Source organism: Colletotrichum higginsianum, chromosome 6 (assembly GCF_001672515.1).
Source record: "Colletotrichum higginsianum IMI 349063 chromosome 6, whole genome shotgun sequence".
Taxonomy (NCBI): domain Eukaryota; kingdom Fungi; phylum Ascomycota; class Sordariomycetes; order Glomerellales; family Glomerellaceae; genus Colletotrichum; species Colletotrichum higginsianum.
In genome coordinates this window covers 2,243,009-2,267,308 of record NC_030959.1, presented here as the reverse complement: position 1 = coordinate 2,267,308, position 24,300 = coordinate 2,243,009, and the positions used below count along the sequence as shown (strand labels likewise).

The 24,300-nt window shown below is 56.9% G+C and overlaps 5 protein-coding genes across 5 annotated transcripts; 3 read left to right on the top strand and 2 right to left on the bottom strand.

Annotated features, from left to right (window-relative positions):
* Positions 1-683: 683 nt before the first annotated feature.
* CH63R_09081 (uncharacterized protein) lies at positions 684-1,504 on the top strand (the record flags this gene model as incomplete). The annotated part of the gene is made up of 2 exons (XM_018304055.1): positions 684-1,001; positions 1,064-1,504. 2 exons carry the CDS (start codon positions 684-686, stop codon positions 1,502-1,504), a joined length of 759 nt encoding a protein of 252 aa, XP_018156078.1.
* A 1,442-nt stretch (positions 1,505-2,946) lies between these two features.
* Positions 2,947-5,362, top strand: CH63R_09080 (Major facilitator superfamily transporter; the record flags this gene model as incomplete). The annotated part of the gene is made up of 5 exons (XM_018304054.1): positions 2,947-2,966; positions 3,173-3,587; positions 3,645-4,097; positions 4,173-4,328; positions 4,412-5,362. 5 exons carry the CDS (start codon positions 2,947-2,949, stop codon positions 5,360-5,362), a joined length of 1,995 nt encoding a protein of 664 aa, XP_018156077.1.
* A 5,973-nt stretch (positions 5,363-11,335) lies between these two features.
* On the top strand, positions 11,336-13,612 carry CH63R_09079 (3-dehydroquinate dehydratase; the record flags this gene model as incomplete). The annotated part of the gene is made up of 1 exon (XM_018304053.1): positions 11,336-13,612. The coding sequence occupies one exon, from the start codon at positions 11,336-11,338 to the stop codon at positions 13,610-13,612; it is 2,277 nt and encodes a 758-aa protein (XP_018156076.1).
* A 2,325-nt stretch (positions 13,613-15,937) lies between these two features.
* On the bottom strand, positions 15,938-16,296 carry CH63R_09078 (uncharacterized protein; the record flags this gene model as incomplete). The annotated part of the gene is made up of 2 exons (XM_018304052.1): positions 15,938-16,059; positions 16,101-16,296. 2 exons carry the CDS (start codon positions 16,294-16,296, stop codon positions 15,938-15,940), a joined length of 318 nt encoding a protein of 105 aa, XP_018156075.1.
* Positions 16,297-19,487: 3,191 nt separating this feature from the next.
* CH63R_09077 (uncharacterized protein) lies at positions 19,488-19,959 on the bottom strand (the record flags this gene model as incomplete). The annotated part of the gene is made up of 2 exons (XM_018304051.1): positions 19,488-19,707; positions 19,871-19,959. 2 exons carry the CDS (start codon positions 19,957-19,959, stop codon positions 19,488-19,490), a joined length of 309 nt encoding a protein of 102 aa, XP_018156074.1.
* Between the last annotated feature and the right edge of the window lie 4,341 nt (positions 19,960-24,300).

Below are 24,300 nucleotides of genomic sequence, written 5' to 3'. Positions count from 1 at the left end.
TGTGGACACACATCGTCACGTCCACGCGCCGGGATATACCATGGGATACGGCGTTTGGGGCTGCCAAAGTACGAGAAAGTTTTTTTTTTTCGTTTGCAATATTACTACATACTTGTATGTCCCGTCCCGTCCCTAGAGAGCGGCGGGATGACAATTCCATGTATGGTAGTAGGGGAGGTGAGAACCTAGGTATGTATGTACAAAGTATGAATATTGATCGTTTCCTCCCAACAACTACCTACGTAAGGCAGTGTAAGTGTAACCTCGCTATCGCAAAACCAATGGAGCTTATTGCCATATAGTTCAGCACTCTATCTCTGCAATCGTACCCTGACTGGCACGACGTCGTCCCGTCGTTGTTTTTTCGGCGAACAATTCGCATTGCGCGCTTAACTCTTGCGGGAAGCCTATTTGGTCCCTCATGATACGGGCAATTTCATGATGTCCCTGTTTAAGCTTCACGCCCCGCCCGCCAAGCCGACGGGGAAGTTGTCGTGAAATTCGACGGAACTCTCCGTGGCTGGCTGGCGATCAAGGTCACCGTCCGCCGGTGGACTTGAGAACTCTGCCGTCCGTGATTCAACGGGAGTCCCGGGAGCTTGCCGGGAAGCTTGGGTGGCTGTGGCTCTTCATCACAGTCGGCACTTCACCTACATGCCATCCGAAAGCGAGGTAGTGCTTGCATGCCTGACCAGAGGCCCCAACGACAAGGGAATCACACTTTTTGTGGAAGGGCAACATATAAGCAGCCCCTCCTCGCGCTTGAGACATCCACTCCTCAAATACAACAGGCTCCGGCTCAAGTCGCCATCGAGATGCATGTCTGCGCAATCCCTCCACAGCCGATAACCAGTGCCAACGGACCACTTCGGTCAGCCTCGTCCTCTGGTTGGCGTCGCTGGCAGCCAAGTAACAGACACAAGTCGAAGCTGCCCGTCTTTCAGGACAAGGGTCTGCCTACAGGACATGATGAACAAATGGCCCGCCCCGCCTCGCCAGTGGTTAGTGACTGCGTTTGAGCCAGATGGCACTCTCAATGATCTTGGTGCTTACTTGCTTCCAGACCATGATGCAAACCCTTCCTGAGGATAGGAAGAGCGCCTGCATAGGCATTTCTGTGGAAGAGACGCAGGCTGAGATAAAGTCGTACATTGAAGGAGTCTCTGAGTTGGAGGTTAAGCCACTGCTTGGACACGACAAAAATCTCTCCCGACGCTCTACTGGAAGCTCCCTACGAAAGCGGTCGTTGAAAGTCCGTCACAGACTCCAGCATCTCTTGCGTTTGCAAGACAACCGCGATAACTTGGAAGATCCTGAGAGCGGGGCGCCAAAAGAGCTCTCCAGGAAGGCAAGCAAAGCGCAAAAGACAAAAGAGAAGGCCTCAGAGACGGAAGGTGGTGGACTAACGAACGACATAACCTATCACATTGCGACTGGCCTGTGTTGGTACATGCCGGCCCCGTTCGACATGATGCCGCCCGGATACCCTATGAGGCTGTTTTAGAAGTCAATAATCATGCTTCATGCTGGAGTCGTTTGCCTTTTATTTCTCTTTGTCTTTTGGGGAATGTAAAAAAGGATGACGAGGGCAAGTTGTTCTTGAGGCGTTTATTATTAGGATAATTAGGCGTTTGAAGGCCCAAGACTTGTTTGCAGTCTACCACATATCTCATTGGAAAACCAGAACCATTATCAACATATCCAAGGGCAATTGGCTGTGTGCATGTGTGTGTGTGTGTGTGTGTGTGTGTAAGCATCTTCTGAAATGAGAACTGGAAATGGTTTCTTTGGTGTTTACTAACATCCCCATGTTTTCTTTCAACCTACCACAAATGATAAAGAAGGGACAATGGAATTATAGGGGCTATAACAGCACCTTGCCTCACAAAGCGTCGGTGATGCCAGAATTCCTTGGTACTTGGTCTCAAGTCAACTACGGAATAACACATCATAGTATAGAACTCCAATTGTTCATTCTCAATTACCGAGTCTTAGGTGTCTTTCTTCCTCAAGCCTTAAGAAGGGAAGATTCAACACCCAATCAAGCTCTTTATGTAAACAAGTCGTCATTGTCTTCATAGTGCGAACAAAGGCTGGGTGGTTTGTCTGCTAGGAGAGAGTAGCTACGTACCTGTCTTATTGACTGCTCCCTCCTGTCTGCTTCCCTTTTGAGCAGTTTAACTCCAAGTTCAAAGAGCTCCTTGCCGCTTATTTTTCTACACCTCCATCAACCATCTGATCATCCTGGTCCTATCATGTTTGACGATTGTGATTCTGTACCTCAACCAGCCCGTACACACGCCACTGCCCATTCGAGCGCGATTACTCTGAGCATGACTACGGAAGGCATGTACAAATTGACAAGGGATTTGTGGTACACATGCTCGGTAGTTGATGCGCAAGAAAACATTTTGCAGGGTACAACATCCCCAAAATGGCGGCAGCCTATCCATGGCGGCAAAGCCCGCGTCCGTTGAACCTTGTTTCTGGACATTGCTTCGCTGTAACTCTCCGTCATGACACCCACAAGGGACGGTTCGGGTGAATTACGCACAGGTGGTCAGGGTCGAGGACGACGCCAAGCCCATCTCCAAATCAGGTGAGGAATTTCCACCGGGGCCAGAATACGATGGAAGGAATGCGGAGACCTCGGCAACAAACGAGAAAAACTGCGTGGTTTCGAAATCGGGACCAGCTTCAGAGCTGGAGGTGGTTGGGGGAAGGGGAGGGAGAAGAAGAAGAAGAAGGCCGGGAGCGATCGCCAGCCGTTAGCCGGCAAAAGCGGGGATGGGGCTGGTGCCACCCCGGGCGGGACCATGCCAGCCTGTCACTCTGACTCTGCCCACTGAACCGGGCCGTCTGACGTCTGAATCAAGCATGAGTAGAGCATTGGGGGGGGGGAGGTGGGGAGGAAGGGTCCGAACGGGGAGGGAGAGCTTGAGCTCGATGATTACCAAGCTACCGAAGTGAGTACAGTAAACCGACGTCAACTTGTGAGACACTGTTATTTTCAATCTGTCTACCTAAACAGCTAGCATTCATTCACATGCACTTATGCTCATGTGATGAGGCACTAGGGTGAAGCTCCGAAAACTGCTCACCTCTATTTGGTTCCCCCTTCCTTTTCTTTTTTCTCTCTCGTCTCGTTCATAACCTCGGAAACTCGCAGCAGTTCCAACGCCGTCATTGAGAGAGTGCCAGGGCTGAATGGCAACGATATCGGCCCCCGACGCAAAGTCCGAGACAAGGGCATTCTGGCCGGACCATCCAGCATGGCGCATGAACGAACACCTCACCTCCGGAACCGGCAGCACGTCGCCGATAACGAATCCAAGAGAGCAGATGAGGAGGCTTCGTTCGCCGATGCCACTGAGACGACGACGCTGCTCAACTCCGAGACCTCCTCTCGGACCCTCCGCAATGGGTCGTCAGCCGGCAGCCGCCGAGACCGGGGTTCGAGCCCCGACAAAGGCGACGGTGAAGACGACCAAGACGACGACGATGACGAAGGACCCAAGCAATCCATAAGCGCAACCCGCGCCGGGGTTCTCATGCTCAGCACCTGGGTCCTCATCTTCCTCCAAGGTGTGTGTTTTTTTTTCTTTTTCTTTTTTTTTTGGTGTTGTTTGTCTGGTACCATGTAGCCCCAGTCCACTGAAAGACCGACACCGCGACCAGCGTCCAACACGTCGGGCATGACCATGACCCAGTCCGTCGTCGCCGAGGACCTCGAGGCCTACGCCGACGCCATGTGGTTCACGAGCTCCTACCTCATCAGCATGGCCTCGCTGGCGCCGCTGTTCGGTCGCCTGGCCACAATCTTCTCGCCCCGCAGCCTCGTGCTGCCCCTGGGCTGCTTCTTCGCCGCCGGCGGCGTCGTCACCTCACAGGCGCCCTCCTTCTGGGTCTTCATCGCCGGCAGGATCCTGACGGGCATGGGCGGCGCCGGAATCATGACCCTGTCCGTCATCCTCGTCCTCGAGCTGGTCGGCAAGAGGAGGCGCGGCGTCTTCGTCGGCCTCGTGAACGCCGGCTTCACCATCGGCTTGTCGTTCGGCGCCGTCGTGTACGGGGCGCTGCTGTCCGTCATCGGATGGGTTTGTCTTGTCCCCACCCCCAGCCAAAGCCCTTGGAGGCAAAAAGAAGTAGCAACAAGCTGACATGGTCTGCAGAGGGCCCTGTTTGCCGTCCAGACGCCCCTTGGTCTGCTTGCAGGCCTCGGCGCCTTCTGGAGCATACCCAAGTCGTTCAGCTCGGACCACGAGACCAAAGGCAAGTCGGCCTTGCAGAAGCTGGCTCGCATCGACTATGCGGGTGCTGTCACGCTGGTACGTCCCCAATCTTCCTCATCCCCCCAGTGTCCCACCTCAAAACACACACGCACACACAGAACCCGAACTCACTTCTACAGGTACTGACCATCGTCCTCTTTCTTTACGGCCTCTCGGGTGAAATCCAAACCCGACCCCTCGTCCTCTCAGCCCTCTCCCTCCTCCTCTTCGTGCTCATCGAGTTCAGGCTCGCCGCGGACCCCATCATCCCCCTCTCCGTCCTCTCCTCCCGCGGCGTCCTCCTCTCGTGCACGGCCCAGCTCCTCTTCATGTCTATCCGCTGGACCCTGCTCTACTACGCGCCCATCTTCGTCCTCGCCGTGCGGGGCTACGCGCCAGCCGTCGCGGGCTCGATCCTGATCCCGACCAACGTCGGCTTCGGCTCCGGCGGGCTTATAGTCGGCTGGCTGCATGTCCGCCGCAACGGCGCCTTCTGGTCGCCCTCGGTCGTCAGCCTGACGTGCTTCGCGGCCACCATGTTCGGCCTCTCGTTCGTCGGCACCGCCGACTCGCCGGTTTGGGCCTTGATCCTGGCCGTCGTGCTCAACGGGCTCGCGACGGGCGCCACGTTGAACTACACCCTCGCGCACCTGCTGCACCTCAGCCGCCCGGAGGAGCACTTCGTCTCGACCTCGCTGCTCGGCACGTTCCGCGGGTTCGGCGGCAGCTTCGGCACCGCCATCGGCGGCGGCGTGTTCTACCGCATCCTGCGCTCCGGTCTGGTCGCCGGCTTTACCGAGCTCGACGGCGGGAGACTGTCCGAGGAGCGGCGGGAGCTTGTCACGAGACTCATCGGCAGCCCCGCGCTCGTGTTCAACGGCGGGCTGAGCCCGGCCGAGCACGCCATCGCGGTGGAGAGGTACGCCGGCGCCTCCAGGGGCACGTGGCGGGCGGCGGCGGCGTTGGCGGTCGTCGCGATTGTGATCCAGGCGAGCACGGGATGGAGGGGCCCCACGGGCGGGAAGGAAGTGGACGACGAGACAGAGGCGAGGGCGGCTTTGATGGAGAACGAAGGCGCTGGAGAAGCGTGATCCAACTTAGGCGGGCTGGAACCGGTTGGATGGACTCTGGCATTTGAGTATGGGCATGCATGATAGGAGCATCGCATTGGGTTGGGGGGGGGGTTGCATACGAACATCACTGTTCTTATTCATTGGAATGTGGCATGGCAATACGGCATACGTATGGTAAACGCATTTATTTGTACATCTAGTTGAAACATATGGCAACATATAGGTCAGGTGAAGCGGCGATGCTTTGAGGAGATCAATGAGACGCGCGCTGCGTTCGAACGTCGGCGGTGGAGGGGCATCTCCCCCCTCCACTACCCTACAAGAATAACCAGCGGACTTGGCGCGTTTACTTTTGCACGCCGAGATGATTCTACTTGGCCCGGCGACGCGCTCTGAACACGATGCCATGTGAAGCACGACGGCCAGGTGTGGCTTCGTGGCTGTCTTGGCTCCAGGCAGCAGAGGCTCGTCTGGTCCAATGGCCGGGGACGGAGGCGTTGCGGCTGGAGGAGGCGGGACATGGAGGGGAAGGGGGAAAAGTCTGATGGTGAGACATGACATCGAAACGATATAATATAGCATGTTCGAGCCCGTCCCGAGCCAGCAGCCTGCTGGCCGGAGGGTCGAAACTCATTGGTCTTTCAAAAAAAGTCACATGAATTCACACATCGTCAGGTTTGTCTTGTCGTCTCCGTTTCGTGTCGACGTGTGAAGTCTCATTCAAACCACATTTTTCACTGCGAAGACGAAAAGGAAGAAAAGAAAATGTCTCTGGATCAGACCAGAGACCACGTCGAGGAGATGGCCTTCTCGGCCTCCCCGGCCGACGGGCCCTACGGCCAGATGTGTTTCCTCGAGGTCCCGGTCTCGGACCCGGCCCGCGCGGCGGCGTTTTACACGGCAGTGCTCGGGTGGGAATGCGCCGACGCCGGGATGCCGTCGCCGACGCCCGGGATCAAGACGGTGCACTTCTTCAACAAGGGCGACCTGCACGGCGGGTTCCTCGCGATGGAGGACGGGAACCATGTGACAACGGGCAACGACGCGGCGAGGCCGGCGCGCATGGCGGTGCTCCCGACGTTCTGCGTACGGGATATTGAGGCAACCGTCGTCGAGGTCGAGAGGTTAGGCGGAAGGGTCCACGTGTGAGTCGAACCGGTCCGCCTCGGTAGATATCCTGAGCAAGATACTTTTTTCTTAGACTTCCTTTTTGTTGTTGTTATTGTTGCTGACCATGATGGCCTTTCTCCCACAGGTCCAAGACGGAGATTGGCGGCGGTATGGGGTTCTTTTGTCGCATCATCGACTGCGAGGGAAACATGGTCGGGATCTGGGCGCAAGAGTGAGAGCCCAGTTGCTTGTGGGTTCCGAGGGCGCGATTCCTACCGACGCCCAGGCGAACGGCTTCGTTGGAAGAAGTCTCTGGGACGTTCTTGAGCCGGAAGTAGTAGACGTCTGATCCGAATTCGAGTTGTTGTCCAGCCCAGCGTCATGTTACCGCACTTAAAGCCCCCTTCTCATCTTGTCATTTTGATCACGGTCAGACATGGAAGCTCGCTCGATTGGATCCCGCGTGGCCGGGCCGGTATGCGCATGCAGGTTCGAAAAAGAAAAAAAAAGGAAAAAAGGTCGAGAACGGCCCGGATGGACTGATCTGCTTTCCTTTTTATGCTTCTTTTGCTCCGAGAGTCTTGGCCGACATGTTGGAGTTGAAAGGGGAAACTCGATGAGACGACTCCACCTTGGCGCCGTGGCCTCTGTTTCTCCACCAACAGAGGGATGTTCCACGCCGAGATTCCGGCGAGGACATGATTCTGCACCAATGAGCCCCGTGGGTGAAGGGGGTTAGGTGAGCTGGGCCATGAGCATCTGCCGCAGGTTGATTGCTCACAGGTTTGCTTCCAGGGCGAAAGGCTTGTTGATGTTGAGAGGATGAAACCTCACAAGACGGGCCCCAAGGCTGTATGAGCTTGTGACTTGGCGCTGAGCATGTTCAAGATAAGGCGATGGTAACGAGGTCCGTCCTCGTCCCTCGTCCCACTCGAGAGGGGGGCGGAGGACGACATGTAGATATCCACGAATTGTCGTGAAGCCCGAGGGGGAGCGTGGATGTGAACCTGCCGGAATGATGTGACATTCCGGAACGATGAAGCAATTTGGAGGAAACATTTGCAGAACGAGAAGAGGAACCAAGAGACACGAGGGTTGGCCAGCTCCACCTTTCGGCCGCATTGGACCTCTCGGAGTCGTTACCACTGCGCAACAGGGCAGCGTATCATTGTTTTGGATGGATGGATGGATGGACGGGCAGCATCCGTAGAGGGCGACCCCCCCCCCCCCCCCCCTCAATTATCTTTTTCTCCGAGAGCGCACATATTGGCATCTGCAGCAGCGGCTAGGTACGTTATGCCGGCTGCAGTGGTTGTAGGCCACAGGTAGGATGACCGAAGATGCGGCATGCTGAGAGAGATTTCGCGATCCCGGCCCCCCCGGCGCTACCTACGCCCGAGTGACTGCAGGCTTCCCGGAGCTGAAGCTGGACCCGTTTGTGAAAATTTCCCGTCTTCCATGGAGTCACAGATGGGAAGATGAGGCCGATCTCCGTCCGTCTTCAGCCGGCTGCAGGCCCGCGGGCTTCCAGAAGATGGCTACCCGCGCGGTGATGGTGCCAGTAGGCATGGTGTGTATGGAAATGAGTGTGTGTGGTCAATGGGTGGCGATATAGCCGGTGGCAGGGCCCAATCAAGTATTTGCCGATATTGATTCCACCATTGGGTTCCCTTTTATCGTTGGTTGCGCGAAGCAGCACGAATGGGGAGCCCTGCAGCAGAGACAACCGGTATAAGCGAATGCAGACAACGCCGCTTGTTTGAGCTGGTCCCCTCGTCGGATGACAAGCAGCCGTTTCACGAGGAGAAGCACCGACGTGCTGTGGATACCCGCCCTGGTAGGAGTTAGGTAACAGCTGCCCGTCTGCAATGATACTATTATCAATAGAGTCAGACTTTGCCGAGATGTCTTTCGAAGCGCAGGATTGACAGTAAATCCCAGGCAGCATGCGAAGGGGGGGAAGCTCCGCCGGTTCAGGCTAAGAAGAGACAAGGTGACATTGGGTGCGTCTGCTCTGCCCAGGTGTAACGATACATGGGAGAGAGAGAGAGAGAGAGAGTGTGTGTGTGTGTGTGTGTTTTTGTATGTGCGTGTGTGCGTGTGGTTACACAGTATTGACGGGTGGTGGTGAGAGGCGACAGCGATAGTAGGGGTTGAGAGTGGAAGTGAGGGTGAAAGTAAGAGTACGAGTGAGAGTGAGAGATGAGAGACGAGAGACCTCCCCCCCTGCTAGCCCAAGGTCGCTAACGGTGCCAAGTCTTGCCGAATGGCGTGGACGGCGCGACGTGTGATTGGCGGAGAATCTTCGACGTCCAAATCCCGGAAATAGGGACAATGCGGCAAATCTTTGCGGCGACTGAAGTTTCCCAGTGGGCCAGTCAGTGGACACTTCCTCCAAACCCTCTCCCCAAACTCTCCTAGGGGATCGTTAGGGGGAGCCACTCCCCGAGTCTCCCCCCCAGGCTTTCCCCATTTACCCCACCATTCTGGCATCTGGGCATGGCAGGCGCGAGCTCAGTGAGACACTGTCAGCATGGGCCGGTCCCGCACATCTCCAACTGCAGTTCTCTTTCTCCCCTCTGCATTCGTATGCCGTTCAGTCCCAGTGCAATGCCAATCAATGTCAATGTCATCCAACGTCTGTCTGTCTCCCTGCGCCGCCCAGTTTCTCCCAGAGACGCCACACCACACATACCACCACACACACATACACCTATACACCTATACAGATATACCACACAACACACACACACACACACACACATCTCAACACCAACAGTCAGTCAGCTGAAGCCAAACAGCTTCCGGCAGCAGACCACCACGCAGAGACGCCTCCGGCTTGACCTTGCCCGTCTCGGAAGGGGATCATCGTTGGATGGTGTTCTGGCCGCCCTGCCTCCAATCGACAATTCGACTCTGAAATCCCATCGACTGTTAGCTCTTCCCGTCCATCTCCGTCTCCTTATCACTCGCCAACTCGGCTCAGGTGCCTTGGCCCGCCTCGCCTCGCCTCGTCTTGCCTCGTGTCGCCTTGACCCAACTCAGGAACACCGGCACGGTACGTACGGATTCCGCTGCCTGCTTCCGTTCGTCAACCACCGGCACGGCACACAGGCTTTTCATCCTGCTGCCTCGACCGTCCAGTCAACGCAACGAACGGGTTGCAATCCTTCTCCCTCGGGACCAACACCCCTGGCAAAGACTCCAAAAAACCCCTGCAGTAACGGCAGCACCATTACCCTTACCATTACCACCAACAGACGCAGACGCAAGAACCGACCTGGCAGCGGCAGCGAAGGAGCCAAGAGGCATCGGCCATCAGCTCCTCATCCCTAATCCCAATCCCAATCCCAATCCCAGTCTCGGTCTGCCCCATGCCAAGCTCTCCCACTTGCCCCTCGACCCCCTTCTGGCTCCTGTCAAGCACTTGGGTGGAACGCTGTATCTGTGGTGGAACAATTACTCTTCCCCAACTCCCATCAGTCTCTCCGTCTCCTCCACCAACGACAGGCCCCGGATTGTCCATTGCGAATCGTCTACACCGGCTTTGCCGTCCAGAGCCCTCCACCGAGCCTGCTCACACTCGCCGCCCGCCATCCCAGTATCGTTGTCGTCGCCGTCGTCGTTCCTCCAATTGTCCTCCTCTGGTCAGGGATCGCCAACCTCTGGTCTAGCCCGCGCTCTCTCTCTCTCTCTCTCCCTCAAGCCGCCCCATACCGTCCCATACCTACTGTACTCTGTACCCACCGTCTCATACCACCAGGAACTCGTCTCGACCAAAGAGATCCTTGTCCGTCTTCATTGTCCACCCTACGACGACGCTGTATCTTCCCGAAAGCTACCGCGCCGCCGCCGCCGTCGCCGCCTCATAGCTTCCCTGTACGCTGACGGCGAAATACTTCCCTGCCCCAAGCGTCGCTACTGATCAGCCTGCGGCCCTGTCCTTCCCGTGCCATCGGCCGGTTCGTCTCAAACTTCCCTCAACAAACTCCCCTCATATTGCGACAACGTCCGCACAGAACACCCTTCCCTTCCAAGACACCAGCACGGCTTACACGACGACGCCCACCTGACCCAACTACACGCCTCCTCGTGCTTCACTGCGCCGAGGCCAAACTTGCACTCTTCTCTCCACCTCCTACTTGCGGCCCGGAGCGCCATCACCAAAGCTTCAATCGAGATTCCCACCACCTGCGCTGCCGTTGCCGGTTGGCACACCCATCCCAGCTCCGAGCTTCCAATCCTGCATCGGAACATCTGAAAGCACCCCGCGAATTGGTGGAAGAAAAGTACCTGGCCCCAGCAAATCCGGTCCATCACCATCAGCCACTTCTCAGCGTCGCTGTCTTTCTCGCAATCCCACGGCGCGCGCCCCGTACGTTCTGTCTTATCAGTCTCACCTAACGCAGCGCACATCGCGCCCACGATCTCGACGACACATCATATGCACCAGCCTCACGACGACCCCCACTGACATCCTCTTCCCGGCGTATGTCTCCAAGGACCCCCAAGTCACCTGACACGTCTTGGCCCTGCTGTCCCTCTCCCTCTCCCTCCTTCTCCTCTGTCTCTGCGATAGTACACCGTCTATCCCCGCCGTGACCCCTCGAGAGACTCTTTCCATTCGTTCCCCCGGACCCCCCGTAATCCTTCTTGGACTGTCGGCTCATCTGGATATGGGACTTTGGCCTCACACAATCTAACACCGCGCCAACTACCGCCACCATACTTCCCCACGATTACTCCAGTCGTCCTGAGGGAGGAGAAGGGGAGGGTGCGGTTCATCGTCTTCTCGTTGCGTCTTCTCCGCCCCAGTACACCGTCCCTGGCGTGGCCGCCCGCTTCTCGCAACTCGAAATCGACGCCTCTTCGAGCACCGCCATGGCATCGGTACACCAGCTCGGCGTTGGTCCGACCCCCGCGCGTCCGCGGAGTGTGAACGGTTCTGGGAACCAGGATGTCGAGATGGACCTCGACCGAAATGCCAGCCCTGCCGTTGCAACCGGCACGAGGTTTGGCAGTGCCCCCCAGAGGGGAGACACGAGGATCGTTGTCATCGTGTTTGGCCACGGCCAAGACAGCATCGTGTCAGTCTTCGCCGATGTTCTGGGGAAACCGTACGCCATCCGTTCAGCGTTCCAAGATGTCAGCGCGGCCGACCAAGGGCTCGTTATTGGTATCCCGGCCGAGCACGCAAAGAGCAACATCGACTCTCGCGACAAGGAGCTCGTTGTGGCCATCAACGCCCACTGCGTCAACCTCGGAATGCCGCCGGACGTCTTCCTTTCGGCCCAGTGCGACTACGAGTTCCTGTACACCGAGGCCCCTTTCTTCCGCCGGGACCTCTCGAGGTTCATCTCCTTCACCCTGGGCCAGATTGACCACCACGAGACGTTGATGTCAAAGCCGCGGACCTACTTCATCTCCACCACGTTCCCGGACGTCAGCGCTGCGTTACCAAACATCGACATCCTCACCGTCGGAGCCGACGCCGTGGAAATTCGAGTTGATCTTCTCAAGGAGCCTCTCGGAGACGGCACCTACTCTTCCATTCCAAGTCTCAGCTACGTCGGGCAGCAACTGATGCTCTTGCGCCAACGGACAGAGCTCCCCATCATCTTTACAACCAGATGTACGAGGGAAAACGGCCGCTTCCCGATGGAAAACCCAGACCTCTATTACGAGTATCTGTACCGAGCCATCCAGTGGGGCGTCGAGTATATCGATGTGGAACTGTGGCTCCCCGAAGCCATCCGGAAGAGGCTCTACGAGCAGAAGGGGAGCAGTCGGATCATGTCTGCGTTTCATGACTTCTCTGGCACCTTCAGGTGGCCCTCGTCCCATGCCGAGCAGGTTTACGTGGAATCAAGCAAGTACGCCGACATCATCAAGATGATCGCCATCATCAACGACCACAACGAGAACTTCGAGCTGGAATACTTCCGCTCCAAGATGCGGGCGGATTACCCGGCTTCGCCTCCATTCTCCGGAGTCAACATGGGGGAAACCGGCCAATTCTCCCGCACTTTGAATAGGGTCTTCACTCCCATCACTCACCCACTGCTGCCGATAGTCGCAGCTCCGGGCCAGATGAGTGCGTCGGAAATCAACGCGGCGCTGGCCCTTCTTGGGCAGCTTCCGAAGAAGAGCATATACGGCATCACAACGCCGGCTTTCCGCAGCTCGACGCCGCAAGCCCCTTTCTACGAGAAGTGCTTCAACGAGCTTGGCCTGCCACATTACTTCGCAGTCGTGGAGCGCTTGCCCAACAACTTTTCGAGCATGGAGGCTTGGTGCAACCAAAAGAACTTTGGCGGTGCCTACCTGAGCCCGCCCGTGTCGTGGAGCAACCTGCTGAAGCACAGCTCGTTCTTCTCTTCGCTCAACGGCGGCAAGGGTCCGGAGCTGACCGAGGCTGCTCGTCTCATTGGGACCGTGGACACCATCATTGTCAAATCAGGGTCGTCCTCGTCGGCGTCGTCGGCCCCGGCGTCGATACCGTCGAGCCCGCGCCACGGACACCATGACTCTTTCGGCCACCTCGGCTCCAACTTTTCTGCCCTGTCGCCCAACACGTCCCTGATCCTGGACAATGCCAGCTGGCGCGGCATCATCAGCACGCTGACCCGTGACATGGCGCCTTCGGCGTACTTTGGTCGGACAGCTGTCGTTCTGGCCTCTTCCGGCGAGGATGCCGCGTCAGTCATGTACGCTCTGAAGGCTCTCCGTATCGGCAAGATTTATACCGTTGGCTTCCGAACACCGCCGGCTCTGGCCCGCGACGGGCCCGCCATTGAACCCTTCAACAGCCTCGAAAGTCTCAAGCGGGCCCAGACGGTCGGCGATGACGCGGCCCCCTTCCTGGTCGTCTCGGCCCTCGGGGCGGAAAAGAGCAACCTCGTCGGCATGCTTGTCCGTGTGTTTGGCGCAAACATCCGGGGAGGCTCGAATTTCAAGAAGGTCTTTCTCGATCTCGCCGAGGCCTCGGGCGCAAGGAAAGGCGGCGACCCGGGCCTCATTGCCCAGCAGGCCGGCTTCTCCGCCTACGGCGTTGCCGACACGGCTGCCTTCACCACTGTCGAAACCCTCAGGCTGCTAGTCGGCCAGAACGTGCCCTACAGCTTCGTCAGACTGGCAAGTGGTAGGAGCATGTTCTGAGTTGTGCGTGCGTGTGTGTGCGTGCGCGCGCGCTTATGTGCAGCAGGACGCAGATGGTATAAGCTTCACCCATCGTGCGCGCAATTTCCAACGGAGTCGTTTCGTATATCTGCCTGCGGCTGCGGTGTGCGGCGGATAAACGTGGCGGCGGTGCGAGCTCCAGATCGTGCGGGCTGCGCCGTCACGGCCGTCCTGGTGTGGGCTAAGGGCTTGCAGTTCCGAGCGGGCGGCAGCCGCCACTACGGGGGCGACGAAACGGCGGCAATCGATGCGGCCGGCGAGTTCCAAACCTAACATGGCTAGGTCACGCGGGAAGGGCCTGTGGAGTTTTCCACGATGGCCAAGGAAAGACTATCGGCCGCCATCCCCAGTGTGGAGGTGCGGAGGGAGCGATCGAGCCATGTATCCCCTTCCCGAGGACTGGGGCTGCATTTCCATGGTCCCATCACCCCCCCGGACATGGGTGTCAACGGAGAGCTTTGCGGCCCACTTCAGCATTTCCGATGTCAGGATGTTTGTGAGAGTGAGAGAGAGAGAGAGAGGGAGGGAGACAAGGAGGAAGAGAGAGAGGGAGCGGAGGCGGAAATGGCCCCGACGAGGCACCCCGCCTCGCTGTTTTCTGAGGGAGAGGAGGAAGAAACCATTGCATGTACGGCGTTCAACCCTGTGGACAAGGGAACAATACATCCATCGATCGCACAGAAGAGAGACGATGTACGGAGGGGAAAGAAAGGGGAGGAAGCATTGAACGAGATTTAGTTTCCACCTAGTTCATGTGTGAGGCCGAAACCCGACCCGGGGACGTCCCGATGTCCTTGTTTCTTCTTCTTTTTGTGGAGGGTGTCGGTATTTTCCTCTTGATTTTTATTGATTTTTCTCTCTCCCTTCTTCACGTTTCTCTCCCCTTTCGTTTTGTGTGCGATTTCTCTCACGGCCTTGGCGGTCTCGGGTAGCGTCAGAAGACGGCAGCAGTCGACGGTGTGCTTCTAGAGCTTCTAGAGCTTCTAGAGAGCTCTGTCTGTCTTTCTTCTTCTTCTTCTTCTTCGTGACTTTCTCATGTTACCTTGTGTTGATTAATCCAATTCATTCTGGACGTGGAGAGGAGACGCCTCGTTAATGGTGACCCTGGAGTATTGGTGACCCTGGAATGTGAAACTTGCATGGCTCGTAGCCCTGCATCAGACCTGAAGCCTTATGCTCTCACCCTCACCCTCACCGAGGCCTTGCTGCCGATCCCAAATAGGCTGGAAAAGCTTGAAATGAAGAAAAGCAGTCATGATTCGCAACCACGCTCCTGGCGGGCTTTCCAGATGGCACTAGCCATCGGCCAGGTTTCCGAAGATCGATACTCGCGAGGGGGTCGTGTGGGCCCAGGGCCTCAGGACATTGGGAACTAACTCTGCCTTGGTCGGTGTCTGCTTCGGTCAGTGCCTCAGGCGAGATATGTCTAGGGATCCCCTGGTTGCTTGTTCTGCTCAGGTCATGACGCCGATCTCCAGGCGGAAAACCCACCGACCGAGACCCGAACCTCGCCCCGAGGGTGCCTTGTCCCTCTGTACGTCGAGAAACGACCACAAAGATGATGGGAGTATGTCTCTTCCATCCAGGTGATCTTCGCGTGCCTTTTGAGGGGAACCAAAGAGAGTGCGAGCTGCGTCAAACTGAGTGGCCGATGGCTTGACGAAGACCCTCCTGTTTCGGTCCATCGCCCTGACGGAAGCACTGCGCGGCCCTCCGTCAAGCCGTGTCCCCCTACAGATATTTCAAAGCGTCGTGGGCTTTCGAATCCATCTCGAGTCACGACGTCGTATTCTTGGGGCCGAATCCAACGAGGCTGTGTCCCTCGTCTATAGCGGCGGGCGCAACACAGTGTAATCGCTCCCGTCCACTATGAGGGGGGGGGGGGGGTTCGGGCAGGAGAGCAACACCGGCCTCGAGCAAACCCTCTTGGGAGCCCAGATCGCATCCGCGCGGGAAAGGCATCCCATGTAAGCAGCAATATGGAAAAGCTCGTAGGGAGGAAACAGCGGGGAAAGAGACTGCCCATTGGCGTGCGCGACGGGCATCAGACGGCTTGCGACCGTGGACACGCCAATGGAGGTGAAATGGCTGTCAGACAACCCCTGAGACTTTCCCGTATGACGGTATTCCGAAGTAACAGCCAAGGTCCTGCGTTCCTGCGTAGCAATACACGGCGGCTAACATTGATTGAGAAGTGACATACGGCAGGTCAGTAGAGAATGGTGGCAACGTCGACGCGGAGACGGCGCGATATGTGAGGGCACACCCCTCCCAGTAAACACGACAGAAGTCACACGCATCCCTCTAGCTGTCCTCGGCCTCTGAGTAGTGCGGGACGTACATCTCCATGTCCCCTTCTTCAAGGCCCATCGCCAGCTTCTCGGCCGGCGGGTTGCAGCCGTCAATACCCTCAGCTCTCTCCGCAGCTGGGATGACGGTGACGTGTGTAAGATGACAACCTCCCTACAGAGGGACGCCCCCTCATGCAAAGGGCGGGAAAAGAGGACCAGGCCGTCCGCCCGCCCGCCCCGAGCTGGCCTGTCGAGCCGATCGAGGATGGGGTTTGCGATATTGGGGCGGCGAATGAGAGCGGGCAATGTCCGCGATGATTCGGGCGAGAGGGCGCAATAATCGACGAGGGTGACGATGGCACCAGAAGGCATCCCGACAGCTCCGGCTACTTTCGTGACGGGCAGCAGGGGGTGGTGTTGAGCCATCACACCAGGGCGTTGAGTACGAGTCCCGATGTGGCCCTCTCTGAAGGAAATGAAAGGGTGAAGCATCCAGTCTTCAAGGTTTCCCGACTGGCTTCCCTCTGCATCTCAACTCTCAAGTGAAGCCGGCACCCATCGTCAGGGTATTTTGGCATGCCCACGAGGCCAGAGGAGCGTGCCTCGGACTTGTGTTTGTGCGACGATCGTCGAAAGCCGTCCGCCAAACTTCCACAGCATCACGCATATGTATGTATATGCTGGTTTGACCGTTCAATATTCCGTTCAGTCACAGGACTGTACATGAGTCGAGACGCGGTCAAGACGCGGTGCTACCTCCTCCGCATGGTGATGCGGAGCGTCTGCATCTTGGACGGGCTGCGACAAACCACCTACGTTGCGGCAAGGTGATGGCTAAGGCGCAACGGCCAATTCGGCTCCTCAGCCAGCCCCCAGAATGCCAGTCCCGGACGTACTTGGTCGCTAGGCATGCTGCTGACATGCCTAGAGCAGAAATGACCATTTGGCATAGACGAGGTAGGGTGGCTGATGAGACGGTTCATAATGACTCGCTATTCGCTGTAGATGACCGCGAGGCGTCGTCGTCCCACGGGGCGTTAGCCCCCGTGTCTGCCCGTATTCGGTCAAGACCGTGTCGCCCTGCTCCTCGGGGATTAGTGACGGCGGCGACAACGAACAGTGGCGTATCGGGCCGGCATTTCTTGATGGTCAGGTGTCGCGGGGCATAAGTGTCGTTATGGGTAGCCGGTACGAATCCAGGGTTCGAGGCCTGCAGAGGTGGTGGATGTGTGGAGGAGTGTGGGGAGAAGGGCGGAGCCAAGTCACGAATCGCTGGCGTCCTTCGACCCCAGCTTCGGAAAGACGTCTTGACTCAGAAGGGGGTGGTGGTGATGGGTGGTGGTCAGGTCGGGCTCGGTCTCCAAACCCCCCAAACTTCGGCGAGGTTCATGGGAATGATTGGTACGGCTGTCAGAGACCCCGTAAATCAGAGGTGACGAGTCTGGCTTGTTCAGGACGCTGTGGGACGGGTGCGCGCCTAGCCGCCCATAAGCTTAAACAAGGCATGCAAGGTAGCTGTCGAGGGGCGATAAAAAACTACAAGAGACATGATCCCAATGAAGCGTGCATGTGTCGAGTGTCCAAGGAACGTCGTGATGCTCGGTACAGTTGCCGGTACGTAGTGGGAGTCGTGGATCAGCGGTGAGCTATGAGTGAGCGAGCCCAGCCAGCCTTTCCCTCACAAACCCCGATATCCATGCGACTTCCGGCAAGTTGGGCAATGGCCGTCAAATCTGAACACGAACCCGAGCCCCATCGCCACCGATGGGGTTTGTGAGCCTCGAGGCGGTTGTTGCTCTAGTCCAGGATACTGAGATACGCCTGCAGAAAAAGAGAGAGGGAGGAGGGACAGAGAGCATGGGAGGGCGTTCCCTTCCGAGCTAGTGCCTGTAGGACATAGATTAATTGCCAACTCGGAGTTGGCCTCAAATCGGCACGGCGACGCCGCCACGCCTCCCAAATCTCTCTGCAAGGCTTGCTGCAGCATTGTAGGGCCATACTGGGCCTTTCCGGCCGACCGGGTACCTTTCGAGACCTAAAAACCATGAGTTGGCGCGGTTTGATGCTTGACTAATAGCTGACGGTGATATAGATCCTCGGTTGGTGAGCCGGCACGAAGATCGTCAGGACGCTCCGGCCAAGGAGAGTGGGAGGGAGGGCTGGAGGGCTGGATGGCGAGCGGTTGCTGAGAATGGTAGGTGACATCGGTTGAGACTGTAAGGGTACCGTAGAAGGCTTCTTCTTCTTCTTCTCTTTTTTTCTTCTTCCTTCTCTTTCTTGATTATTTGTCTGTGTGTGATGTGTGTGATGCATTCAAGGAAGTCGTTACATTGGACATGGCCCCAGTCTCTTCCTGTCCGGGTTACGGCAGTTGTGGGCGAGGGTGTGGGACGGCGGCCGCTGCTTGGCAACACACAGAGTCTTCTTTTCTTTTCCGTCACGTTACGACAGCGGCCCTCATGCTGGCCGAGGTGCTCTGGTGCTGTCGTCAAGGTTGTGTCAGAACGTCGGACTTGCATAGACGCTGCCGAGTAGCTTTGATGAGGATCCCGCAAGTCGAGAGATTAGATGCGGGCTTGTCTTGTTCAGATTGGATGGCTGATTGGCACCGGAGCCGAGACCGGCGACTCGAGGGAACGCGCGCTTGGGGCATTTGCAAGTCGTTGTCCACAATGGCCGAGACCCACGCGTGCTATGCACTCGGCATGCTGGGAATGCAACGACGGCAGAGCGAGCGATGGGGGCGCATGGTCGATGAGGTGAAGGCGGCCGAGGCAGTGGTTCGAATAAGGCAAGGCATCTCCGATGCTCAAGCTCGTTGGCAAAGGGCTCGTCGGCGCTGGCTCCCCTCCTTTCGAACGACTGGACATGCCGCCCCGCGAGATTTGGGGGGGGGCTCACGTCAAACTTGCAAATGGATGGTCATGTTTGTTCATCCAGCTTTTGCTTGTTCGATCTCAAGACTCGAGAGTCGCACCCGTGCCGCTGGGCGGGGTGCAGTGGGCTGCATAGTCAAAGCTTTCTCGGCAACAGATCTTAACTGACGTCCGATAATGGTTGGCGACCTCTTCTCGAACCGTGCTTCTTCCTTATAGACGGTGTCTCAAGGGGTTGCAGGAGACCTCGGACAGGACAGAGCGACCGCCGACCACTTGTAACACAAAATCTCTTTCGCGGATCCCTGCTCTCTCCCCTCCCCCAACCGCTTCATGCGTTCGTCTCTTCGAAGCTACTATGTAGGAGAAGCATGGGCGTTGGCCCCCAAATCTGGAGAACATGGCCGTTGTCCTTTTCGCCTAGATGCAGTAGCGCAAAAGTCGTCTCGGGACATGAGTGGCTGTCTTGCATACTGCGCACCTTCGAGCTTGGGCCTGAAGCGAAGCGGGTACGGATGGCACGAATCCGGCCACTCCCATACGGCTCCATACAAGTCTTGTACATGTGTACAGTTCTCTCAGCCAGCTAGCCAGCCAGCCTACCTAGGCAAACATACATATATTCGACCGCTGTTCGTTCGGCTCTGTGGCTAGAGGCGCATGGAGGGTATGTATGGTTCTTGGAGGTCAGGTGTACAAGTGCGGGGCACCTTTATCGTTTGAGGCTTGCGAATAAACGTTTCCAGGCCCAAGGGCAAGAACTCTACGACCCTGGTGCGTGACGGGGACGTTGTGGCGGATCAACGTCCTGAACCTGGGGAAGCTCGCATCGGTGTCGGGCGCAAGGAGGCTAACGTCATGAACCTGCTTCGAAGCAGATACTCCGATTTGAGCGGCAGCCGGCTTACTGCTATGGTCATCCACGTAGAGAGAGAGAGAGAGAGGCGCTCTTCCTTGAAAGGGTCGGGCGGGCGGCCTTCAAAAATCTCGTCCCTTCTTGCAACCAAGTTTTGGCCTTCGGGGGTTGGCGAAAACCCCAAGCTGTCAGAGGAGTACTCACAAGAACTTACTTGCCACATCGAATGAACTCCTCCCTGTGCGTGCAGTGGGACCCCAAGAAGTGAGTTGAGACGGTCTTGGCATGGGGCAGATGGGGCATGACGGATTGCGCCAGCAGGGAGACCAAAGTAGAAGCTTCTCCGCATCGATCGACACATTCCCCGCTCCCGTTCGGCCGGAGGAGGAGGCTCTCGTTGTACGATGTACATGTAATATTCTATGCCAGGATGCAGCGGTGATGCTTTGGTGATACGCCTCACTTCTTCTTATGTTTGTTTTCTTGTGTCCGTTTCTCGTGCGTGCCTGTACCTGTCTATAGTCGCCCTCCAACATCTCTCATCCTGGGTCCCGAGCCCGCACCCCCTTGATGTGACTGGATGCTGGCAAACCGGGATCACCGCCGAGCATGCACCACTTCTGGTTGCCATGTGGTACGATCCCCCTCGCCTACCGCAGGCAGTCGGACGGACAGGACGGACTCACTCAAACTCTAGCAAACTAGATTAGAACAAGGGATCTAGACAAAGATGAATGGAACTGGACCGATGGGTGGATGGTGAGCCGTGTAGAACGAGAACCATTGGCCCCCCGGGCGGAGTAACAGCAGACACCAGCCGTGTTCCCGTGGCTGGTTTGGGTAGGATCGGGGACGGGTGAGATTCCTATTCCATACACAATGGGTTGCGTGATGGCTATGAGGACTTGCTGCCGCCTCAACCGGGAGTAAAAAAAAAAAAGGTGAGGAATCGAACGGAGCCGGAGAGGGGGGCAAGGGTGTTATAGTGAGGGAAGCCGCAGGTGTCTCTCTCGTGATGCTGTTGCTGATGGATATCGACGGCGGGAAGTGTGGTCGAAGAACATGTCCTTCCTGTTGCGCGCAACTCTGACAGCCCGCGCCGCCCGCAGCGGTGGTGGGAGACGGCCCGTTGAGCAGTAATCAGCAGGTCCAATGAAGATTGAACAGACGGTCAGCAGATTATCGGTGTGCATGAGCTTGTACCATACCACATTGCACTTACGCGTATCGACTTGTGTCACAGCTCAGTTCACGACGATGGTCCTTGCTCCGTTGTGAAGTCCCTCCTTCTCTGTCACCCCTCCCCCCCCCCCCCCCCCCCTATTCCACCTACCAGACCAGGCCCTGGTAAGGCCGCATGCCTTGATCGAGGTTGCCAGAGCAAGGGATACATTTCACCCTTCCCTAGGGCCCAATTCTCCAATTGCCCCCTTTTCTCCATTGCAGGTGAGGAGAGATGGGCGGTATGGATGTACACCCTCTGCAGCCAACTGAGAAGTGCGCTATTCAAGGGTTGAAATGCCACCAACTCAAAAAAGGGAATCTTTACGAACGAGCAACAGGCATGACCTGGGCATACCCTGATCTTCATTCGCAGCGCAGCCGGTACTTGCGTTGATAAATTGGGGGGATTAGCATACACGGCAGACAGACTCATGCTTAAACGGTGGAGGCCGAGGTTGAGGTCGGAGCCGGGGACGAGGACGAGGACGGGGGACGGGGCACAGTGCCAGATCAGAGCCGAGTCCCGTAAGGTCATGCATGCAGGCTGCTTCTCTTCCCCTTTTCTCTCCTTTTCTTTTCTTCTTCTTCTCGCTTACGTCCCGTCTCTCTGCATCGAATCGACATCTGACACTGGCACGACAAGGTCTTATATGACGGACCGGCCCTTGATCTCGGTGCCAACGGCGGCTAGGTGAGGGTCATTCCAAGTGCCAATGTCGGACATGAGCAGCAGCAGAGCCTACGCCCGAGCTTGCATGAGCCATGCCGAGGACATACTATGGTTGCGGTCAAAAGTTTTATACCCCTGTTAGGTACCTTTCTGGCTGCGATCAAGCTGATCAAGCCAGATACCCAACGCACCCACCACAACAGTATGTGAGTTTTCAGCCACTCAGGGCGTGAAATCAGGCTGTCTGTGGATCACAGCCTATTAACTACATGTGGTAGGTATTTAAACCTACCCATCATACCACAGTATACAACACCAGGTTGCGCCAAGGACGTAAGGGCCCTACTGTCCTCTTGACGGGTTGGATTAGATGGCTGGATCTTGGCGGTCCGGTGAGTGCCGGCTTAACCAACGGGGTCCGACATGGTGGTCCGGTACCCAACTTGCAAGTGCAAGGGGCCCACGACTGTCGACAGGGGAATCCACTCCCTTTCCGTGTGCCTTTTCCGCCAACGCCAGTCGGTGTGTAGGATATCCGCTTGTGTGTTTTCAAATCGGATCTTCGCCCTTGCGAGTGCCTCCAGCTGGCGGGCTAGGTAACATGACAGTGTCTGACAGGGCGCTTTGCCGGGGACCAACATCTCGAACGGGCAGGACGACGGAGGCCGAGCGGTGATGGAGTGCCGGGGGCATGGGCCGTGGCCTGTAGAGTAGGAGAGGAGAGCCCAACGATACATACAATGCCCGTCCATGTCGCTGATCTGCCGAGAGCCCGACGATGGCGCATTTCATAGCACTTGGGCGCTTGAACGGCCAAGTTCGTCCTAGAATCGCTCGACTGGTGGTTCAGACAGATTCCGTCTCAGCTTGCTGGGGAACGGCCGGTCCTGCCCTTCACCGGCGGTTACGGTTGCTTTTTCTCATCTGTGGCAGGCAACGTACTCGGTAATGGGACGCTGTACGTTAATTAAACGTCTGCCAGACATGCTCTGGGGAAGTGCATGCATGCCATGTACGTAATTCAGACAAGTACCGGCGTCAACAGACGCAGCCTCCGTCGCTGAGACACTTCATCAACCGGGCTTCTCTGTATCTCTGTATCAGGGCACGGCCCGGTGCCCATCGGGGCCGGTAGCACAGGGTGCTTCTTGGGTTCCATCCGAGGGATATCAGATGAATCACATCCTTGAATCTCGGCCTTGTTTCGTTCGGTACGGTTCGCATCGGTCTGATAACGAGGGGACGAGCAGAGAAAAAGGTCAATTTATCAGCTTAGGTTGGAGAGTGAACCAAAGCAGTCAAGTTCGAGTATGGGAAGACGGGGTGGCGGAAAGTTGAGTTCCATGTACCGGCCAGTTCTTCACACGCCAGAAGATTTATCCAACACTGGTTGCAGCTGCGGTAGGCAACTGGACATCGGTCGCATTTGTCTCGCAGGCAGCAGATGCACGGGAGGAAGCTTAATGAATGAGATGTGGATAAGTGTTTCCGCGAAACGACCCATCTTTACGAGGTCACAGTGAGTTACAGAGTCATGTTCTCTGGTCGTGTTGCGTGCCTTAGAGTTTATCGGTCACAGTGGAGAGTCGAAGCAGGACCGATATTAGTAGACCGATATTAGTAGCGCCATGCCTGCTCGATCGAGGTTTGGAGAGGGCGTTGATGAATGATATCCACGCTGACGAGCAGGGTTTTGACGGGGTTTGAGCGGTTTGAGCGGGTTAAGCCAGCGGACCAGCGGACGAGAGGAGGTCTAGCCCCAGGGACAAGAACAAGACGGAGCCACCCGAAACACAGAGTCGCCAGGTCCCTGATTAGCTACGCCCCTTGTCAAGTCGGGGCCTGTGCAGTGTGGTGCAGCTGATTTCCAGACTGAGGCGAAGAAGAAGGAGAAAAGGAAGAAGAGATGGCAAAAGGGGCGAGTAAACGGAGTGGAGTCGGGGTCGAGTTGCTGCTGGGGCAGGACGCCCTGCGGGTTGCCGATGACTCGGGACTTGGAAGTTTGAAAGTTGGGAGCTTTCTACGCGCACCTTGTTCCAACGTTGGTGAAAGGTAGTAGTAGCCTCTCAACCCGCCACAGCCATTGCGGGTAGGTGCCTCTAGGTACCTATATCAGGTACCTACCCAAGTGCCTACCTACCTAAGCAATGCATCTACCTACCTACCTACTTACCTAACTACCTAGGTATCTACGGATCACATTGGAGCAAAACCGTAGTTGTAAAGTTGGGAAGGTACGAACGACACCAGGTTACCTAGGTATGTACCCTGCGATGGGGGATAGGTCAGGTACCGGTGTGGCAGTGGCGGCCTGTTCCATTCTTCGTGCTCCCTATCCGCATTCGATGACAGCTCCTACCAAAGCCAACTCTACCTTACACTACCTACCTACCTAACTGCATCCTCTTTTTTTCCCTCATGAGCTTCGGCTTCGGTCCGTTTTCTTTCCATACATTTTCATCTTGCTTCTATTTCCTCTCCTGGCTATGTATGGCATTGGCAAGCGCAATGTCCCGCCCCCCTGACCGCTGACTTGCTTGCAGTTACGACACAGGCAGGGGCACCCTTCTCATCTACTCGCTACCCGGGACTTACCCATCCATCGTCACCATTACACAGTCACAACCACACTCACAGTGCCCGCTTGCCGCATCGCCGCGCCGGGCATCGACCTCGTACCCGACCGCTCCCTGATGCTTGTTCGCCGTGGGTGCTGGGGGAGGCTTCTATTGCGCGCTGTTCAGCTGTTC